This window comes from Euwallacea similis, chromosome 1 (assembly GCF_039881205.1).
Source record: "Euwallacea similis isolate ESF13 chromosome 1, ESF131.1, whole genome shotgun sequence".
In the NCBI taxonomy this organism is placed as follows: domain Eukaryota; kingdom Metazoa; phylum Arthropoda; class Insecta; order Coleoptera; family Curculionidae; genus Euwallacea; species Euwallacea similis.
Window position 1 is genome coordinate 6,516,971 of NC_089609.1, and position 19,872 is coordinate 6,536,842.

Here is a 19,872-nt window from a genome sequence, read left to right on the forward strand (position 1 = left end):
ATGGATTAAAAAAATAAAAAAATAAAAATAGAAACTTTATTCGCTGTCGCAAAAAGCAAAGTACGCTACTAGATTCTGCACATTGAATAAATGAAATTCATAGCTGTCCTAAAATGCAGTTTCTTAAAACACTCTTATCTTCACTTAGTAATCTCTCACTATGGACTTTCGACTTATAAAAACCGAGGACAGAAGTATCAAAGACAAATACGTCTGTAACTTCTACAATAAGTAAGCTACGTCGTAAAACCATCGAATTTGAGATGCCCTGTACTTAAAAATTTAAACAAAATTCGCTTTTCCCCCCAAAAAACCTCCGAATATGAATTATGCCCAAATTCAGTTACTACAAAAGAAATAATATCAAAAAACCTTAAACAAATTAAATTTGACATCCTGTATACGAATTGCACTGATCAGACCTATAATGGGTCCTTGATGATGCCAATAAACTTCATTTTGAGCGAGGTTTACACATGCACGAATCTTTAGCACCGGTATAGAAACATAGATTTTGAACTGCCAATAATTCGTACCTGGCTGGTCTATATGAACACCTTAGATTCACAAAACTGAAATTAAAATATTTTTTATCTCAGCCATTTCTGAAGAAACAAGCTACAAATAAAAATATACATATTAATATCTGAGTCACTGACTCGTGAGAAAATTGATTTCGTTTATGACTATTTTAAGACTAAACTTTTTTGCTTAAAAACTTTCTTTTACCGCAAGAGTTGCTTTACTTTTATCTGATGGCATATGCAGGCCTAAATGAAAATGAATCACATACTCCAAAAAATGGTAGAATTTAATTTAATATCAAATGAAGTGAAAACATGAAACTATCCTCCTAATTACAAATTATTATTAGTTGAATTCATGCCCCCTAAACATTCATTGACTCACTCCCTTAAATTACCTATCAAATAAGTAATTAGTATATTTTTCTGCTCATTTTTTGGCATATACTATATCCCACTGTAGTACAAATAGAAAAAAATAACTACATATATTGAAAACATTTTACCTATATCAAACAATTTGACTGTCCTTTTTTTAAGAGCTCATTTACATTGCCAGAAAAATTTTAACTTCTGAACTTTATCAGTAACTTTGTTAATTTGATAAATCATAGACAATTCAACGCGTTTTCACGTCAAATTATACACTGGCTTTAAAGCAATAAAATTATAACATTCTGAAACTTCACAAATTATACTTAAAATGTAATTTGCATGCACAAACTAGTGACGAATTTTTAAGCTGGCAACTGCAGCTTCTTGCCTTTTAATACTGTAATAAAAATTCATACAATACTGGACAATAAAGAGAAACCTCAAACTTACCTTTGGTAATGTATAAATAGAAAAAATCACAGTATAATACTGTCTGAACAATACCAGCTACAATTGCAATCAGATCATAATGCCCTTCCTTCCAATAGCGGTAAATCCAATTCAAAATATATAACCCTCTGTATGAGCCCAGTGCAAATAGGTAATGAGAGGTAATGCTTTCAGCCTCGCCAGTTTTGCTCACCATGAACAATTGTGGGAGAATTGCCACAGATTCAAGATAGATGCTGAATGTCCACAATACCTAAAAAATGCTGTCAATGCTAGTATAACTATACTAAAAAGGGCATAATAAAACTCTTACTTCCAAGGTGCTAAATTGATGGTTAATCAGGAAAGCTAAAATAACTGATGGCACCACCAAAAACTCAATACGGAATGTATCATGATTCCTGTCATAAGTGGCTCGAAATTTAAAGTAAATTAAGAAAATTGTGGCAAATGAGCTCATGAGAAACACAAGTTTCATGCTTGTATTGTACGTAGAGACAAATGCATTTATGAGGTCCAAATATCTGGCCGTGTATACAAGGGCAAATAGAATTTGCGATTTGCCTGATATACCTGAAAAATCAACATATTTAAATGTAATATAGCAAGTATTTGCACCAAATTAAAACAGTCTAAAAGCGTGATATTGCATTGCAGATTATAGTGTCTGTTTCAACCATTAAACCATGGTAAATATGTATGACATAATTCTTGATGTGGAAATAAAGAACTTGATTAGCTTGAAGCAGACATAAGTGCCTGCTGTTTTAAATTGAAGATCGTATTTAAATCTTTCAGAAACAACTAAGTTTAAGGGCATCATAAGTTAAAAATGATTAAAAATACACAAACAATGCTATTGTAATGCCCATGAGCAGCCGGTTAAAACAGTCCATAAATCGCCAAAAAAAAACTTACCAGCGCATGACCTAGTGTACCAAATTTTCTGTAACAAAATTATGATTGCTAAGAGATGAGAAAGATCGCCAAGAAGCCTGAAAACATTCATTTTTGAAAGTTTTTCAAAAATTTTTTAACTCAAAATTGGTTTTTGATTGAGAAGTGACGTGGCTATATTCCGATAACGAACGCCAGGTGGCAGGCATCGCACGTCAACAAAAAAATGTCAAACGTCCGAATATAAAATATTTTTATGTCGTCATGAGGATGTGTAATAGGCATATAATTTAATCTATTCGTTGACGTTTAGTAGAATTAATTTTTACTAAGCTAAATACTATAAGTATCGAAATTCATTTTATTCAATCATTGCATTTGATACTGATTTATTGATACATTTTTGAGATATTTCAAATTATTCGTGGTTCTGCAAAGCAGCGCATTTCAATGACGTTGAATGGAAATCCTGATAATGATAAACATACGGCAACACTGTCAGGACTATCAGCTCAGCTGATTTTGACTATCATTCTCATTCGCGTTGAAAGGAAAAGTAATCATTTTTAATATCTGCAATAATTGTGTAAAAGATAAACTAAAAATTTTAGTCTTAAAATAGTAAAAACTGTATCCAAAAGGCCTAATGTACAAAGTTGTAGACAGAAATACAAGCTTAATAATTCAGAAACGCAGAACAACGTTTATTTGTAATGAGCAGAAATATGAATCAAGAATCACATCTTTTTTAGTTTGATTTTAAACAATGGACTACAAACAAAGTATGTATCACGTTATTTAGTTTCGGACATTATGTATAAAACTCTTTTATGGGCAATTCCAGTAGAGTGGCACTATCAGTGTTAAGTTCATCCATAGATTTCCTGGAGCCTCTCAAGTTTATTTTTTATTTATCTTATGCTGGATTTATATAGCGCGTAATATACAGGGTGGCCCATCGAAAACAATCCAGCAAAGTTTACTGCTTTGTATGTGAAAATTTAAAAAAGCCTCGAACCCGTATATTTTTGTTTTCAGGGAGACAAATTTCCACATTAATTCTATCACTGTAACTTCAACCCCTTAGTGGGGGCGACATTAACCCTTATTTTTTCAAATGGAAAGGGGTATGTTGTGATACATCTTTTAAAAGGGCATTAAATTTTCTTTCAAATGGCGTTTCGTTTTTCCCATTTGAGCTACGTGTTGCCGCGAAATTAAATTTTAAACATTTTACTGGACTTCTTATTTATAAATAGGTTTGTGAGTAAAAATTTTTTGTAAACTAACAAATATCGGTGGACAATTCGACTTTATCTTCAGTAAAGTAGTTGATGTGGGTAGTTCGTTGTTGCTGTGTTATTCTTTTCTTTCAGTTCGATAAAAATGATTTATTCTGTTGAGGAAAGAGTGGAAATTATTGAATTTTATTTTATAAACAGTCAATGCGCAAGAGTAACGGCAACTTTGTTTAATGAGAGGCATGCAGACAGACACATACATCATGGTTACATCTGACAATTAATAGCTAGTAGCAAAATTCCGGCAAACTGGTTCAGTGACAAATAAAAAACGGAATATTGAAAATCCGGTGAGAAATGAAGCAGTACAAGTAGCTGTTCTGGACCAAGTTAGTATGGACCCTACATTAAGTATCAGAAAACTTTCTGATGTAACGAGAGTTTCGAGGACCACTGTACAAAGAATTCTGAAACATAATAAATGGTACCCATATAAAATTCAACTTCTACAAGAATTAAATGAAGATGATAATGACCGCCGTTTACAATTTTGTGAAATAATGTCTGAAAAAATTATAAATAATCCCAACTACCTTTTTAATGTTTGCTTCTCAGACGAATGTACATTTTTTCTCAATAGCACAGTCAATGGACATAATTGTCATTACTGGTCCGACACGAATGAAAGGATCTACCATGAGGTCCATATTCAACACCCTCAAAAATTAAACGTTTGGACTGGTATTTTTGGTGATCACATAATTGGACCATTTTTCTTACCAGGAAATTTAACTGGAGATACTTACTTAGACTTGTTGGAGAATGCCGTCAACCCAGCGCTGATCGAAATTATGGAAAACGACCAACGTTACCATGAAGAAAATCCGATATTTCAACAAGACGGAGCTCCTCCCCATTATGCAATACCTGTACGGCAGTTTCTGGATGAAACGTTTCCTGATAGATAGATTGGGAGGAGGGGTGCTATCGAATGACCCGCAAGATCACCCGATTTATCTTCTCTTGATTTCTTTTTGTGGGGACATTTGAAATCGAAAATTTATGCCACCCAGCCTGAATCCTTAGAAGATGTACGGAACCGCATCGCCAATGAATGTCAACAAATTACACCAGATATTCTTCAAAATGTCCAGGAACACTTTGAACAGTTGCTGTACTATTGTATGGAGGTGAACAGGGGACATTTTCAACACTTAATAAGATAACATGTAAATACTAATCAATAAAGTTAAATTAATATTTCTCGGCGACGCGTAGCTCAAATGTAAAAAACGAAACGCCATTTGAAAGACAATTTAATGCCCTTTCAAAAGATGTGTCACATCATATCCCTTTTCATTTGAAAAAACAAGGGTGAATGCCGCCCCCGCTAAGGGGTTGAAGTTACAGTGATAAAATTAATGTAGAAATTTGTCCCCCTGAAAACAAAAGTATACGGGTCCGAGGCTTTTTTTTAATTTTCACATACAAAGCAGTAAACTTTGCTGGACTGTTTTCGATGGGCCACCCTGTATAGTATAATGCACAATAATTACACAAAAAGTTATTCTATGCTGATTAATTTGATAGACTAGTGACAGTCTTCCAATGATATTGTGGCATCCAAAATAGTGCTCATCGTGCCATTGCACTTTACTGGTCATTCCTTAGTAAGTTCCTGACCAGCGTCACCTCCTCGCTGAGTGATGCCTTCCTGTTTGGGCCCTCTGGCCCTTTCTCAAACAGATCAGACCTTTGTCTGAGAACATAATCTTTAGTCTTATGCTAAAAAAAGACTGGGTGAATAGGAGGCTTAATTTTGTTTGGAATATGTCCCCTTGATTTTATTGTTATGTCACTGGAAAGCATTGTTTTTATTTCATGTTTTTGTACCCACAATAAATAGGATGAACATCTTTCATTATTGCAATAAACTTTGTTCCCTTGAAAGTAATCTGATAATTTTAAAATTTTTTGCCTGCAATCATACTCCACCTGCCTTATCATGTCTGCTGCCCTACTTACATATATGTTGTAATGTTTCTTTTAGCTCGCCTGTAGCTGTAAGCTGTTATGTGTATAGGTACACGTATCGTCCCATTCCTATAACAGTATGTGCTACTAATATAATATTAATCTACTCTAATTAGTTTAGGCGTGAAAATGAGCTTAAGAAAAGACAGTAAAATAACTTTGGGGATGCTAAAAGGTAACAGGTATTGAGGTGTGCTTTTCTTTGTAATTGATATGTCACCCTTTTGTATGTTTTATTATGCTTTGTAAAGTAAGTACTCTAGGTTCATGGTACATTTCATATTTCTTTAGTTGAGATATTTTGTCTTGCACAGTAGAACTAGCAGAATGGTTGCATTAAAATTACTATAAGTTCAGTATTTTAAGCTTCATTCAAGATTTTTCCTTAGTTTCATCATGACTTATGAACCAAAAGTTTTCTGTACATATTACAAATGAACTGTAAAAGTCAAAGTATAATCCTGTCGCTTGTTGATAAAATGAGTAGCATTTATAAAAGTATTAGGATCAGGAACGCATGGCAAGTCGTTGTAATTGCTATTTTTTTAACGCCGTATTTTCTGCTTCAAGATTAGTTCTAACAGGTGTTATTCATTATTTATAGCCAAGTTGATAATACTTTGTTATCTCCGCAGGCAAATCTAATTTTATTGGAACATTTGTATTTGTATTAGAGTAGATAATGTAGCAAAATATAAGGTGTCCATTGCTTCAATAATTTTTCCACAAAACTGTTTTTCCTTTATCATTTATGTATAAAGCAATAAAACCAAAATGTTATGGCCTTCTATCACTGAGTTTCAAAGTATATGCAGGGAGAACCAGTCTACTTGTAGAACTATGGCATTTAAAAGAAAAATCTTACTTTAAATTAAATATGTCATATAAATCTGCTTGAAAATTTCTATAGGAGGAAAGCAACATTGCTCCTTTTACCAGAAACAGCATGGATGAATGTGTGCGCATCAAGGGCAGGCGCCTATTCCTATATATATATATTCACTGTAGGCAATTTTATGTATTGTTCAGGTTTTTATCTAGTAATTTTGTTATATTTTATTTGGTGTGGAAATTGTTTTTTTTTTTATTTTAATACATATGTCCAAAGACCTGTAGTTTCTAAGATATATGGTATAAAAATTTAAGATTTTTTTTTAGCATTTTCTATACAGTTCCTGTAATTTTTAAGATTAAATTATTTAAATTATATTATAGATAATCCTCAATAATCTTTTTGCTTTAATGTGTCAAAGGGATTTTATCACAGAGTAATATTTTTCCGTGTCAAGCCTCATTTTATCATCCAGAGTTTTGCTGTCCTGTGCTACTGACTATATGTATGTTTAAAAAGTTCAATTCTTTGTTCCACTTAGAAGCTTGTTTGTTTCTTTTATTTTTAAATCATTCCTAGCGCAACATTGCATCTATTCTCTGTAGGGTTTCCAGCATATCAAAATATGACATGCTGGTCAAATGCCATAGTCCTGCTACTATAACCTGATTTACCCGGTATAATATAAGTGGTTGCCTTCGAATTTAGATAAAAATTCACGTTTCTCACATTTAGATATATCTCACGTTTTGACCATCCTTTTAGGCAAACCTGTTACCACTTCAGTTCCCTCAATATCAATAAAATTTCATGCAAATGTCGAAGAAATTGAGGAAGTTCGTTTCAGCGACGAGGAAACTCCAATCTCTGAAGAAAAAAATCAGTTTGGAGTTTTGCAGTCTGTAAGCAGTTCCAGTAAGTAATATTGAGTCTTCATTGTTTGCTGTGGATTTATGATAGTGTTGCTATGAGTTGTGCTGTATTTTTTTTTAATTACCCACTAACAACATTTAACGTAATAGTTATACAAGGTGTTCCAGAATTATGGTTAAATCTTTTAACAGGGTATTCTATCAGCCATTTTAGGGGGGATCTTTGTATGCGATTTTTCAATTTGAGTCTTTCCTGTCGAGATATTCGAATCTCAAAATGACGGAAAATTATCGTTTTTTTCTTTTTTCTTAAAAACAGTTACACTTAGAAATTTCAATTTCGGTACACATTATGAGTTAATAGTCCAACGCTATTTTGTAGTGGTATCTATTCTATGACTTACGTTTCTGGAGTGCTGGAATCAGCAACTTCTAGTTTTATGTCTTTCAGAACTTTTTCCTTCAATAGCCGATTTTAACAAAACTTTTTTTTTAATACTACATATAATTTAAAATGTTTTTTCACTCTTGTTATTTTTGATATAACGAACAGTTGGCGTGGAAAAAAATAAGAATAATTTTTCTTACTCTATTAAGCAACTTTTCGTCACCGGTTACTGATAAACGCAGTTCACAATTTTTATCTAGGGGGTATTAGTATTATCAATAAAACCGTCCGGATTGCGCCTTACATTATCTTCCTTTAATCTAAATATAAGAGGTGGAACCGATATTTAACTGACCACGAATTAAGAGCAGAAATTGAGAAATTAATAATTTAATCAATTATTAGCAATATGAAAAAATGGAAATAACTTTATCTAATCTTTCCACACATACTCTTACGGCTTAAAGAGCATTATCGCGACATTCACCACAAATTAAATGCATGTCAATATGTTGTTCGTTGATGTAGAAGTTATTCATATTAAATTAATACATTTGTAATAATAATTTTTAACGTAAATTAATTTGACGAAATTTGTACTAAAAACTGTCAATAATAGAAAAAATAGAAATTTGTTTAACAACAAAATAATAGAAAAATATCAACATAGCAATCGCCTGCTGTGTTTATCAGTAACCGGTGACGAAAAAATGCTTAATAGGGTAAGAAAAACTGTTTTTATTTTTTTTCACGCCAACAATTAGTTATGTGAAAAAAGTTTTAAAATTATGTGTAGTATTAAAAAAAAAGGTTTGTTGAAATTGGCTATTGCAGGGAAAAGTTTTGAAAGAAATAAAATTGGGAGATGCTGATTTCAGCCCTCCAGAAACGTGAATCATACAACAGACACCACCAAAAAATAGCGTTGGACTAGTTGATAATGTGTACCAAAATTGAAATTTCTAAGTGTGGCTATTTTTAAGAAAAAAGAAAAAACGATTATTTTCCGCCATTTTGAGACTCGAATATCTCGATAGGAAGGACCCAAATTAAAAAACTTTATAGGAACATTCGTCACTAAAATGGCTTTTAGAATAACCTGTTGAAAGGTTTGACCATCGTTCCGGAACACCCTGTATATGTATATTAATATTTTTCTTATCTGATGTGAGTTTTTACTTGGAAAAATATAAATCTAAATCATAGGTGATCAAGACTCAAGAGCTTTAAAACTATTTCCAAAACTAGTCAAGAGGTCTACTAGTGTAGATGTGTCCACTAATCAAAGCCTAAGCTCGTCGCCTCCTAATGACCCTTGGCGATTTTTTTCTGATATAAAGGTAAGTTTTTACTAGCTCTAGTAAATAACACATTAACCTAATGCAAATAGTGAGAAATATAGACCTAAAAGATCCTTGTAATTTCCAGTTGTTTGATAATTATTATAGGTATATAGTTCGTTGGCTGGATGATGTAATAATCATTTTGGCCGATACCAGTGCCAAACCTGAAATTATATTTTAATGTTAAGGTTTCCACTGATACAGCTTTTAACTGCTGATTTCCCAATTTTCACTTAATATATTTTTTTAAGGGTAAAATAACCAAAAGTGTGGAGGAAAAAATAACGGAAATTAAAGCAAGGCACGAAGAAGGTTCGCCTTTACACAAAGCCAAAACTGACTCCAAACAAATCAAAGAGGGTAACAAAGACAGTTCAAGCTTCTCAGATTCTGAAGACCAGTCTGAGAGCAGTATTTCAAAAACTTGCGGTTTCGCGTCGACCACTGAAGGTAAATATTGTAGCCATCATCAGATCTCTCCTATTAACCAAACACATTCCGGTTTATCGCAGGTGTTGAAATGTCGTCCGATGACGAAACTTCCTCTATAGATAAAGACAAAAAGATGCATTCGCCCAGTATCAGACAGAAATTTCGGTTTTTAAAACACCACAGGTACGTTTAACTCTTATTAAATCATTAATTTCATCTTCAAATCTCTTTGTAGCCACAAAACGTCTTCTAAAGAAGGCACTATAAACGTTAGTCATCTTTCGAAGTTGTATAATATTAATACCGAAAAAGTGGAACAAGCCTTGCCTGAGCATACTGAGGATATTGAAAGTGCAGTCGATGCATTGGAAGAGACTGATTTCCGGAAAGATTCTTCTGACAAGACTGAAAATAGGGAAATGATGAAGGAGGAGATTGTAAAGAAAGTGGTCCAGAAAATTGACAATATAAATCTGGATAGTGAGAAGATTGTGAATGTGGAACAGGTCTCAGGGGAGGAAATTCGAAAGAGCTTTTTAAAGGGAGATTCTAAAATGTTTACAGTATTTGCACCGACAGGCTTTGTGGACTTGAGATTTGCACCTAGAACGTCTCCGAATGACACAAACGTTCTGTAAGCTTCTTAGTTTTGCCAATAGGTTCTTATTATTTTAATTATTTTTAGTCCATACATTCTGCTGTCCATTTACATTGTAGTGTACGCAATCTTCCACAGCTATCTTCCGTACTTGGCAGGAGCGCTCTTAGGCGCTTCTTTAGTACTAATTTTAGGATTTATCTATGTAAAACTTTACACTATCCCTGTGAGTGTACCCGATAACATCGCAGGAATTACTAGTAAAATTATGGAAATTCCTGCTGTTAAAGAGTATCAACCTGTGACAAAATTTGAGGTATTTTGCTCATCTACAGGAAGAGATGCTTTAGTTGCAAACAATGATTTTTTTCTCAGGGTTGGGTGAACGAGTTCCCAGAAGCCTACGATCCGGTAGTTTATCACATATCGAGGACTCAGTCGGTATTTTTAAGGCTGCAAGGAAATCTGCTGAGAATCAGCCACTCGAAGGGCAAAGTGCCTAAACGAGCAATGTGGAACGAGCACGATATTAGGGCCACTTTTAGTCACCATCGAATTTACAATTTGTTAGGCGCGAAGATTGGTTTGTTGCCTGAGGGATTAGCTAAGATTCGGTGAGTTCTGAATGTCGTTAAATTTGATTGGTTAACTTTAAATCTCTCAACTATTAACAACTATCAAACTTTCAAATCTATGTGTGAAATGGCTTATACATCCTCAATTCACGGCGGCGCCTAATCGTTGTTTCACTATTATAAAATTACTTATTCCAATGTGAACAAACAAAAATGAATGTTACAACATTTTACCTGACCAAGACCCTACCGATAATGTGAATCGTACGTAATAATAACACAGGGCAAAAATATTGCTTTTCATGGCAAGCCAAAAAGTTGGAATAACGTACTAAAGTATGTAACATAAATGTTATTTAACAGACTCTGGAGCAAGAAATACCCAATATGCATCACTCTAAATAAAGATCAATTGAATTTTGATCCTACCAATATTAAAATGGAAGGTTTAGAGGAGGAAGTTCTTGAGGAGAAACCCAACGAAAAATCCAAATCTCCGAAAGCCAAAAAGAAATTTACGTTTAGGAAAAAGGATTATTCTTATATGGTAATCAGCTCTTTTGTGAAACAATGAAGATTCATTAAAGATCTTGTTTTAGGCCCAAAGGTTTAGCAAACTGGCTGAAGACCAGGACATTGATTTGGACTCTGATTCCAGAGCTAGTACACCTTCCCCTGAAGGACCTGAAGTCACCGTAAATGACGCCTTCATTCTTCCCGTTGCTTTAATTATCTAAATTGTCAATTTCAGGCCCTAAATAAAGAAAACCTACCATCAGCAGATTCAGGAATGGTCAAGGATCAAGAGGAAGAAGACGAGATGCATTCTTTACCAGATGACTCATCAGAGGGTTCTCAAAATGTAAGCACCACCTTGTTTAAGTCTCCTAACAAATCACTTCCACATACTAACAAGCATCAATCGACACATACACTTGTAAATAAGAAAAAAGTGAGTTTTATTCTCCCTCTCATTAGTGTCATATAATTAATTTTGATAAACAATAACAGGAAGGTTCTACTGAAGTTAAGATTTATATTTTCGGACGTACTGATCGTGAGAAAGAAGACTGGTTTCGAAGGCTAGCGGCGGCCACCCATCATGCTGGAGACCCTGCTTCTGATGAAGAAAAGGATGTAGATAGAGTAAAACTACAGTTGGAATATACGAAATATATGATGTTGTTTAATAAAGTGAGATTTTGCCTTGAGGTAGGTACCATTGTTGATTATTCTTTTTAGCAGGTTTTAAAGGCGGAGAAGACTGAAAAAGACACAGACACTCGTGAGAAATTTGAAGACCAGGAAATGTGTCCTAAACCAGAATTACAACTGTGGTTCAACTCCCTCATAGGTAAGGATTTATATGGAAATTTCCAATCCATAATGATTTGTTTCTGGGTAAAACTAAATCAAAACTGCTAATATTTCTGATTATTATAGGGAGGGTTCTTTTTGATTGTATTGGAGACCCTGGTTTCATGAAAAAAGTCCAAAACCGCATACAGAAGAAATTGCAGACAATCAAACTGCCTTATTTCATCGAGGAAATTCTGATTACGGAACTGAGTTTGGGCAAGACGCCACCTTTCCTTTTGAACTCTAATAAGCCCCAGATGGACGACAGAGGTTTGTGGGTTGATTTAGACGTATCATATGAGGGATCCGTGGTTCTGACTCTCCAGACCAAATTGAACTTGATGAGATTAAAAAATCCACAGTCAAATAGCGGTAGGTTTGCATTTTAACTGATAGATATTAAGCATTCCAAATTAGCACAAAGAACTTGTATTTGACCCTTTTTTCATTTACTATTAATCGTTTCCCTGCTTCAGCCAATTCAACAACCGAAGTTAAATCCGCAATTTACCACTCTGACGTTGACGATACAGCTGAAAGTAGTTCGGATGAAGACGGTCCTCAGGAAATAACACCGATAAAAGATGGAACCTCCCCAGCAGATCGCCTTTCTGCCCATGGAAGCAAGAAATTTATCAAAATGGTGGATAGATTGACAGAATCGAAGCTCTTTCAAGCGGCCACCGACAACCGGTATATTAAAAAGGCAATGGAAGGTGAGGAGTTATCCTCCCTTTTTTGGTTTCTTTTACTCATTTTATTACAGGGGTTTCAAATACTGAGTTAAGGTTAACGGTGGAACTTAAAGCTCTCTCGGGTACTGTTGTACTTAATATTCCGCCCCCGCCCAACGATAGGATATGGGTGGGTTTCCGGCCTGTGCCGGAATTAGTCTTAACAGCCTGCCCCATTGTGGGTGAACGCAATGTTAATTACACGATGGTTACCAAATGGATTGAGAAGAAAATGCTCCAGGAATTTGAGGTAATTGCAGATTTTGGGTTTTTTAAAGCAAAATTGTTCATTATTCTTTTTAGAAAGTAATGGTGATACCAAACATGGAAGATTTCCTTGTGCCTGTGATGAATTCTAATTTGCCAGAGTAGTGCGAGTTACGTGCAATTTAAAACCGATTTGGTGTCTGAGGTTTTAATTATAAGATTTTCTTTTTTTCGTCCAATATAATTTTTTGTGAGTGAACCAAAATTTCTGACGAAAAAAAGGAAATTTTATGTAATCTCTATACAAAAATATTATTATCTTTTTATAAAGTTTTGCTGGCAGGGCCCAATAAAAATAATATATTTTTATGCATTGATTCAGTATTTTATCGAGTGACAAATTTCTGTTGATCTGGAATTATGTGGAACGAAATTTGCGTAAACGCCCGTATATTAAACTTAATTAATCGTATTGTTATTTGAAGGAAAATAAATGTGATATTTAGCAATGTTTTGCAGGGTTTGTATTAGTTTTGTTTTCTAGTTGACAATAGTTTGCTTGTTATTTTTGTTTTAAGTTTTTCTATATTTTGTTTTTCCATAGGTTAGAAAAGTAGTTTTTAAACTTTTTAAAACTGAAGAATCGAAAATATAGTTTTGTTACAAAGCTTTCTCTATTAAAAAAAAATAATTAAAATATGGGATTTATGAGTTTAGAATGTAGTTTATATGGACCAAAAAAATCACAATTTTTCAGCATTTGTAATTCTTGCCAGTTTGAACAAAGAAAATAACAGTTGTTGAGGACGGTACATATTTAAGTATTTTAGATGGCCAAATAATAGCGAAATCTTGAATCTAAATAATGTTAATTTTCGATATATACTATATTCAAAAAAATCTTTCATTTTCCTCGTGCGATCCCTTCGAATTTCGAAATACTAAATTATGGTATAAATAGAGTGGTTTCTCTAATTCTATAAGGTTAGATACCCCACTTTTGTCATAATTTATATGTTTGTATATGTTTGGAAATCAAAATGATAACGCATGAAGAATATGTATCTTTTAAAGAAAATCATGTGCATTCCTACATATTTACTGGCGATTAAAAAATGGAAAATTATGGATTGTGAGGTACTTTTTTATTCGGAATAAGAGTAAAGTGATTGGTTGAACCGATGATTTATACAATAATATTCTCTTTACAAAACCCTCATCGTAAATTTATTTCTCCGACCCTTATCTAGTTTATAGTTTTTAAATGAAACTTGTGTGATTTTTTAGTTCCTGATGGAGGATTTACGATAAATTAACATGTTGAATAAAAATGAAATTACTGCAGCAAATGACGTTTTCTTGTTATAGTTCCCAATTATTTAAAGATTTATGGTATTTTTCATTCGGTGGCTTTTCAAACAATCTATAGAACAGAATCTATTTTCCAGATATTCGAAAGGCACATTTCCTGCCATATCTGAGCCGCACAGAAAACATCGAGCTATCACCTTGCCTTGAGTGTTCAAAATCCTTCTTTCTGCAGCCAACGCCCTCTAAAAGACCAATACGAATAAATATTACAAAAATAATAATGAGTTAAGATCAATATGTTATTTCAGTAAAAAAAATCACCTTTTCTCTATCGCTCAAATTAACAAATCTTTCCTTTTCGTTCTCTTCTTTTTGCTTCAAATGATTCTCCTTCTTTTTTTCCTTCTCCTTCTCTCTTTTCACTTTCCTCTGTGTTCGTTTCTTCTCTGCCATCTGCTCCTCCGTCAATGCATTCAGAGGAATTTGAGCTTTGTTGTAGTTGTACTTCTCCGGATTTTCCTTGGCAAATTTTCGCAGAATCTCTCTGGATAATTTACTGTTAGTGCAACTATAAGGAGTCTTCTGTTCTTTATTTTTCAAACACGGATCCGCGTTATTGGATAAGAGATAATTGAGCAAGTCTTCGTGCTCATTCATGGCGGCTAAGTGAAGGTAACTATTGCCTTGCTCGTCGAGGACTTCGTTAAAGAAATCACTCGACACTTCTTCTCTAGAGATAGTAGTGGAAGATTGAAAAGTGCCCAGCCGTTCTCGTAAAAGATCTTCCAAAATCAAAGAGTTGCCTTTTATAATCGTATCTATTAGGTATTTTTTTCTGGCCTCTTCTTTTTCTTTTAATTTCTGAGTTTTGCTTTTTCGCTGTCGTTTTTTCATCTGACCTCTTGTTCTTTGATCGAGAGAAAGACTGTCACCAAATTCTTCCAAGTCCTTAAATGATATTTCCAAATTTTCATTGTCAAAATAAACGTCTTCGTCCGTGTTGACGATGTCTTCTTCAGTTTCCAAACTGAAATCCCCACAGCACGGTTTCTCGCATTGTTTAGTACTTAGTTGTTTTACCTTACCCATCTAATCCCGGCAAAGGTCTTTGCACAACTTCCCGAGATTTAGCCCGGTTTATGCCGCACGATTTAGTTCTAGATTTTCTTGCATCTTTCTCCAGTAAAGTCTGTTTAGAAAACCTACTCACGGCCGCATTCAACGACTCTAAAATATATTTTAAACAGTTCTATTTCAAAAACTAATCAACAAACTACCATAAACCTGAGCTGAACAAAGCTCCAAATGTACTCGTTTAACTTCACTGTAAGTGGCTCTGCCAGTTGAAAAAGGAATTGTCCTTAAGCGAATGTCAGCTCTATCTAAAACAGGCTCCTTACCACCAAACAACACACTTCTGTTATAGGGGCCAGAGGCTCTATAAAATACCAAACTGCTCTTTTTCATTTCGTGTGTCCAAGTTACGAGAATGTTTCGCACGTGCTGTGAAAAATTCCCCATATTATATATTCTTTACTCGGAAAATGCCAACCGTACGTCGATCAATGCTTGCTCGTTGTATCGCCTCAGTGAAGCCCCCGCGCTTTTTGGATGTGATCCCCCTGATTTATTGTCCCTGGCGGATTGGGACCCACCCTGGCCAGCTCTAACAGTGTAACAGTGGAATGTTTTATGGACTATCGGAGTTAAATTGTAGAATACAGCTCCGGCAAAGTGACCCCCACCCAACATTAATATCGTCCACTGTTTGTTGTCCAAGCAATTTTGTTGAAATCGCTTGAAGAAGTGTACTGTTGAAGGTTCCTCCTATGCACCACAAATTTGTTTCAATAGTAATTTGAAGTATTAAAATATTAATGAAACCTTTTTGTCAACCATTAGAACCCCCCTGTACATGGAGAAGACTTGTCCTTTGCCGTTTTGCAGGAATATCTTCCCTTGAGCCGTAGCAATATTTTCTAAAGAATCTTGCTCATCTTCCTCAGAATCTGAACCTGAAATACTCGATACCTCATCTGTAACAAATTTCCAAGTTTTAAAGAATAGCACTAATGAGAAAAGACTTTATTAAACCATTTTCAGTTCTTAAATTGAAATCCTCCTCTGCAATGGGCTCTTTACCCTGCAAGGATTGTTTTAAGTTGTAGCGATGCCAATCTAGTTTATAGTGTTCCCGTTGCTGTTGCACATTAGAAAAGGAGACACGGCAATAAGAGCATGACATGGTATTTTCAGTCACTTTAGGTCGCCAATCGTTGAGCTTTTCTAAAGAAAACACATAAACATACATATATATAGTTCTCAAGTCATACCTGTAGACTTTAAACAAAGTATGCAAAATGTTGTTTCCACTCACCGACACTTTCAATAACATGTCCAGCGTCTAAAAGAGCGGGTATAACGAATTCATCAAACAATTCGTTAAAGGTGCCATTAAAAATGACTTCGAAGTCTGCTTTACTGGTCATTCTTGTAGGAGTATTGTTTCGGGCTTAGGTTACCTATACTGCAAAGAAAATAAGTGCTTTAGAAAGCAGCAGATTTATGTATGTGGTTCTATTGTTTTTTGCTTAGTTCTTCAGCATTGTAATATGAAGTATCAGGTCAAACGACCATGGATATAAACCAATTGCGTGCGGCTACATATTACCATAGACTGAAGTAGATATTTTCCTACATTATTTTTTATATTCCCATAGAAGAAGTGTTGATAAATATTATTTTACTGCTTAGGGGAATTATCTACTTTCATATCTGTAATTCTGTTGTTACCACTCATTTTCATCTAATTTTTTCCAGATAATTTATTGATGTGGTAAGTCAACTTTAATCATAAATGTAGTTTGTTTGCTTCCGTTGTTTGGACAATAATTACTTTTTTGTGATATGAAGCTGAATAATCCTGGCCTTATGCTGAGAAGCATGGAAGAAGAGGTCTGCATATTTTATAAAAATATATATTTTTTTAACAGATGAGTTATAGAAATAGTTTATTACTCACCCTATCAAAAACGACCAAAGGAACATCGTTATTTTCATAAAACACTAGATTTTAAGATATTATACTTGAGCAAATCCACATTGTTTTAAAAGAATTTTTTTCAGCAACGCAAAGCCGTGGAAATCCGAAAAAAGTGTTCTTTAACTTGACCATCATCTTAAAGATGAGGCCATATGTTTAAATATTATGAGGGTTTCCACAATTCTTGACCTATTCCATCTAACATACTGACTCTCACATTTTGTAACTTATGTTAATAAAACTAAAAATCCAGCGTTAGATCTTTATTAAATTGCACACAAGTAATTCAAGTCTCATTAAATTATATTTACCTACATGTTGTTTTACCCATTTCTATATGGTCAAGAAAAAATGTAAATTGATGGCTAAATAGGCATATTTGATTTATTAAGTTGAAGTAAAAAACAATACAGAATACGAAAATTCATACATATTATCAGAATGTAAACTCTCAAGCATCCCTGCAATATGATAATAGCAAATAAATTAATATAGATTTCTGTTTTCTTACACAATGTTCTTAAATGTTCTGTTGTGAACTAAATAAGAGTATGATAAATATAAGCAATATATAGATCTGATATATAATACCCTAATGTCTGAATTTTGTAGCTATTACACCTTATACTAATGATGTAGAGCTGTCACTTTGACATAAAACCACGAAGCTACACACATATATGACACAGCTATACTGCTGAAAGGTATATCAGATGTTACAGAATCTAACCCTAAAGCAGGGTTTATACAGCACATAATACAGTGCATAACACAGAAACTTCACATCTTTTTTACGTTCTGTGAAATTCTGCTTTATGTTTTGTGTCTGTACTGTATAAATAAATCCAACTTAAAATGGTCTATCACAGAGCTAAACTGAAATATTCTTAAGATACATATAAATAGTAACCAGAAATCCCACCAAAACTGCAAAAACATAGTTCAAATGAAATGTGTGTCCTGACTGGCTCCTAAAAAACAATAATGAATTGTTTGCAATGTAAATTTCTGCATCAACCTTATTGGTGTAGAAATGCATGTTGGTTCATGTTGCAGCATAATACACCTTGCACCAACATGCTTATTATATTTAATAGGCTCTAATTAAAACCGCAATGATTTCATTACTTCCTGAATTAAAAAGCTTACCTGTATTTTTGTGGTGATAAAGGACTTGGGGGATTCACTCCTGGTTCTTTAGAATCCAAATACACACACATCCATGTGAAATATGTGGCGAGAAATCCACACACCAGAGGCAGCCAAATGTTGTTGTGCTTTACAGCTGTTTCCCAAGTGTTTGTGAACATTATTTGGCCAGTTTCAGTTACTACTTCATATGAGATCAGTTTTCTTTCATATACCAAATTGTGTAGAGTTTCATCTTAAATGAGGAAAAAACGCTAGGTTTATTATTAATTCACAATTATTTTTCTGGAAGTAATTTTGTGGGAAGTGGGAATATTTATTTCTATATAGACCTAAGTGTTTTTCCCACAAAGGTTAGAAGACCACGAAAGATAAAAGATAAAATTGCAAAAAAAGATAAAAATTACATTTGTAAGGCTCTAATAGAGTGTTTAAAGGAAAAAGGAAGTAGGATTGCTTTATTTGTCTTGTAAGACCAAGAGAGTCGAGAATGGTTTGGTTGTAGCAATTTTCTTTCCATCTTGGCTGAATTTGTTGCAGTCTTTTGATTATTCTTGTCATCTGTGTTCTTTCATGTAGTAAGTAGTTGGATCAATTGTGGGGGTGCCTTATCTTTGTTCAAAGTAGGATTAAAAGTAAAATTTATAATCTGATTATCAAATATGGCGCAATAATATAACCTTCAAAATTAAATTGTAACAATTTCTTCAAGAGAAGTACAAAAAAATAGACTTAATAACTCCATACTTACAGTGTTCGTAAAATACCTTCACAGCGATCACCAGGACCGAAACCACGAGGCCCAAAAGGGCCAAATTTCGCTCGTGGGGCACATTTTCATCGGAATTGGAATCACGTCTTTTTGGCGAAAATCTTAAGCCGTTTTTCGTATATTTCGCACTTATAGTGCTTCCGGTCATCACGAAAATGAATTCAGATTTATTTATTGGCGCAAAACACTTAATAATCAAGCAAAACGCTTATTTTGAACGGCACAAACAAAAATTTGAAACTTACCTCACCGTTTAGGCTTTAGATTTTTTTGGGGTGACGTCATTAAATAGGTAAATAAATAATCAAATCTGATGTAAGCTCAGACGTACGTGATGATGATTACGTCAAATAGGGAGATATGCGCATAGCTGTTAAATGAAAATCAGTAAAGAATGGCCGTATCTTACTTTATTAACCTTTATAATAATGCAGTTGTAATTGTAGTTTTCGAAAAAAATAAGAATGTTAATTTTGAGTTTTGTATAAGTAAGCATTTAAATTTGTAATTTTAATGTGGCGCGACCATGATGTATCGGAAAGTATGTCCTAGCTAGTACGAACCACGAAAAAACACGAGTTCGGACGACGATACAGGCATACCTGCCACCTACAGCAATAAGTTCTCATTTCAAGGAAAATTGATTTCCAATGATCAACTAATATTCTAATAGTGACACTATCTTAACTTAACTAGAATTATATTAAGGTTATAAATACAATATTGATTGAAAATC

General features: G+C 33.9%; 4 protein-coding genes and 1 long non-coding RNA gene across 8 annotated transcripts; 1 reads left to right on the forward strand and 4 right to left on the reverse strand.

Annotated features, from left to right (window-relative positions):
- Window positions 1-800: 800 nt before the first annotated feature.
- On the reverse strand, window positions 801-2,442 carry KdelR (ER lumen protein-retaining receptor). The gene is made up of 4 exons (XM_066393103.1): window positions 2,268-2,442; window positions 1,663-1,922; window positions 1,350-1,602; window positions 801-1,296 (listed from the first exon to the last, which is right to left on the reverse strand). Exons 1-4 carry the CDS (start codon window positions 2,356-2,358, stop codon window positions 1,262-1,264), a joined length of 639 nt encoding a protein of 212 aa, XP_066249200.1. The 5' UTR covers window positions 2,359-2,442; the 3' UTR covers window positions 801-1,261.
- A 333-nt stretch (window positions 2,443-2,775) lies between these two features.
- On the forward strand, window positions 2,776-14,210 carry LOC136413820 (testis-expressed protein 2). Of its 4 annotated transcripts, none has more exons than XM_066397549.1 (18): window positions 2,776-3,028; window positions 5,538-5,696; window positions 7,119-7,268; window positions 8,820-8,953; window positions 9,208-9,406; window positions 9,469-9,571; window positions 9,624-10,022; window positions 10,074-10,302; window positions 10,362-10,600; window positions 10,925-11,108; window positions 11,161-11,256; window positions 11,313-11,513; window positions 11,573-11,755; window positions 11,804-11,915; window positions 12,005-12,292; window positions 12,397-12,636; window positions 12,687-12,904; window positions 12,958-14,210. In XM_066397549.1, exons 2-18 carry the CDS (start codon window positions 5,651-5,653, stop codon window positions 13,024-13,026), a joined length of 3,090 nt encoding a protein of 1,029 aa, XP_066253646.1. In that variant the 5' UTR covers window positions 2,776-3,028; window positions 5,538-5,650; the 3' UTR covers window positions 13,027-14,210. The 4 variants fall into 4 exon arrangements, with proteins under 4 accessions (XP_066253646.1, XP_066253655.1, XP_066253669.1 ...); XM_066397558.1 differs by having other exon boundaries at window positions 11,807-11,915; XM_066397572.1 differs by having other exon boundaries at window positions 2,777-3,028; window positions 11,313-11,423.
- On the reverse strand, window positions 3,390-7,770 carry LOC136413855 (uncharacterized). The gene is made up of 3 exons (XR_010752501.1): window positions 7,630-7,770; window positions 5,513-5,590; window positions 3,390-5,272 (listed from the first exon to the last, which is right to left on the reverse strand). It is a non-coding gene; the product is annotated as an uncharacterized lncRNA (long non-coding RNA).
- Window positions 14,202-19,663, reverse strand: LOC136413846 (tRNA endonuclease ANKZF1-like). The gene is made up of 9 exons (XM_066397582.1): window positions 19,382-19,663; window positions 16,550-16,699; window positions 16,267-16,458; window positions 16,057-16,208; window positions 15,730-15,999; window positions 15,450-15,675; window positions 15,258-15,399; window positions 14,494-15,199; window positions 14,202-14,414 (listed from the first exon to the last, which is right to left on the reverse strand). The coding sequence occupies exons 2-9, from the start codon at window positions 16,659-16,661 to the stop codon at window positions 14,241-14,243; spliced, it is 1,974 nt and encodes a 657-aa protein (XP_066253679.1). The 5' UTR covers window positions 16,662-16,699; window positions 19,382-19,663; the 3' UTR covers window positions 14,202-14,240.
- LOC136413852 (ADP-ribosylation factor-like protein 6-interacting protein 6) lies at window positions 17,545-19,417 on the reverse strand. The gene is made up of 3 exons (XM_066397595.1): window positions 19,116-19,417; window positions 18,365-18,599; window positions 17,545-18,186 (listed from the first exon to the last, which is right to left on the reverse strand). The coding sequence occupies exons 1-3, from the start codon at window positions 19,282-19,284 to the stop codon at window positions 18,087-18,089; spliced, it is 504 nt and encodes a 167-aa protein (XP_066253692.1). The 5' UTR covers window positions 19,285-19,417; the 3' UTR covers window positions 17,545-18,086.
- Window positions 19,664-19,872: the final 209 nt, after the last annotated feature.

Excerpts from the sequence above, each read along its gene's own strand:
- KdelR (XM_066393103.1), bottom strand. The coding sequence starts at position 2,358 with ATGAATGTTTTCAGGCTTCTTGGCGATCTTTCTCATCTCTTAGCAATC. Across the intron at positions 1,923-2,267 it reads GTACACTAGGTCATGCGCTG|GTATATCAGGCAAATCGCAA; the intron begins GTAAGTTTTTTT and ends TTGATTTTTCAG. Across the intron at positions 1,297-1,349 it reads CTATTTATACATTACCAAAG|TATTAAAAGGCAAGAAGCTG; the intron begins GTAAGTTTGAGG and ends TTTTTATTACAG.
- LOC136413820 (XM_066397549.1), top strand. The coding sequence starts at position 5,651 with ATGAGCTTAAGAAAAGACAGTAAAATAACTTTGGGGATGCTAAAAG. Across the intron at positions 8,954-9,207 it reads GATTTTTTTCTGATATAAAG|GGTAAAATAACCAAAAGTGT; the intron begins GTAAGTTTTTAC and ends TATTTTTTTAAG. Across the intron at positions 11,756-11,803 it reads ATATGATGTTGTTTAATAAA|CAGGTTTTAAAGGCGGAGAA; the intron begins GTGAGATTTTGC and ends TATTCTTTTTAG.
- LOC136413846 (XM_066397582.1), bottom strand. The coding sequence starts at position 16,661 with ATGACCAGTAAAGCAGACTTCGAAGTCATTTTTAATGGCACCTTTAAC. Across the intron at positions 15,400-15,449 it reads TTGTTCAGCTCAGGTTTATG|AGTCGTTGAATGCGGCCGTG; the intron begins GTAGTTTGTTGA and ends AATATATTTTAG. Across the intron at positions 14,415-14,493 it reads ATTTGAGCGATAGAGAAAAG|AGGGCGTTGGCTGCAGAAAG; the intron begins GTGATTTTTTTT and ends TTGGTCTTTTAG.
- LOC136413852 (XM_066397595.1), bottom strand. The coding sequence starts at position 19,284 with ATGACCGGAAGCACTATAAGTGCGAAATATACGAAAAACGGCTTAAGA. Across the intron at positions 18,600-19,115 it reads GAAGGTATTTTACGAACACT|ATGAAACTCTACACAATTTG; the intron begins GTAAGTATGGAG and ends TCCTCATTTAAG. Across the intron at positions 18,187-18,364 it reads TTATCACCACAAAAATACAG|GAGCCAGTCAGGACACACAT; the intron begins GTAAGCTTTTTA and ends ATTGTTTTTTAG.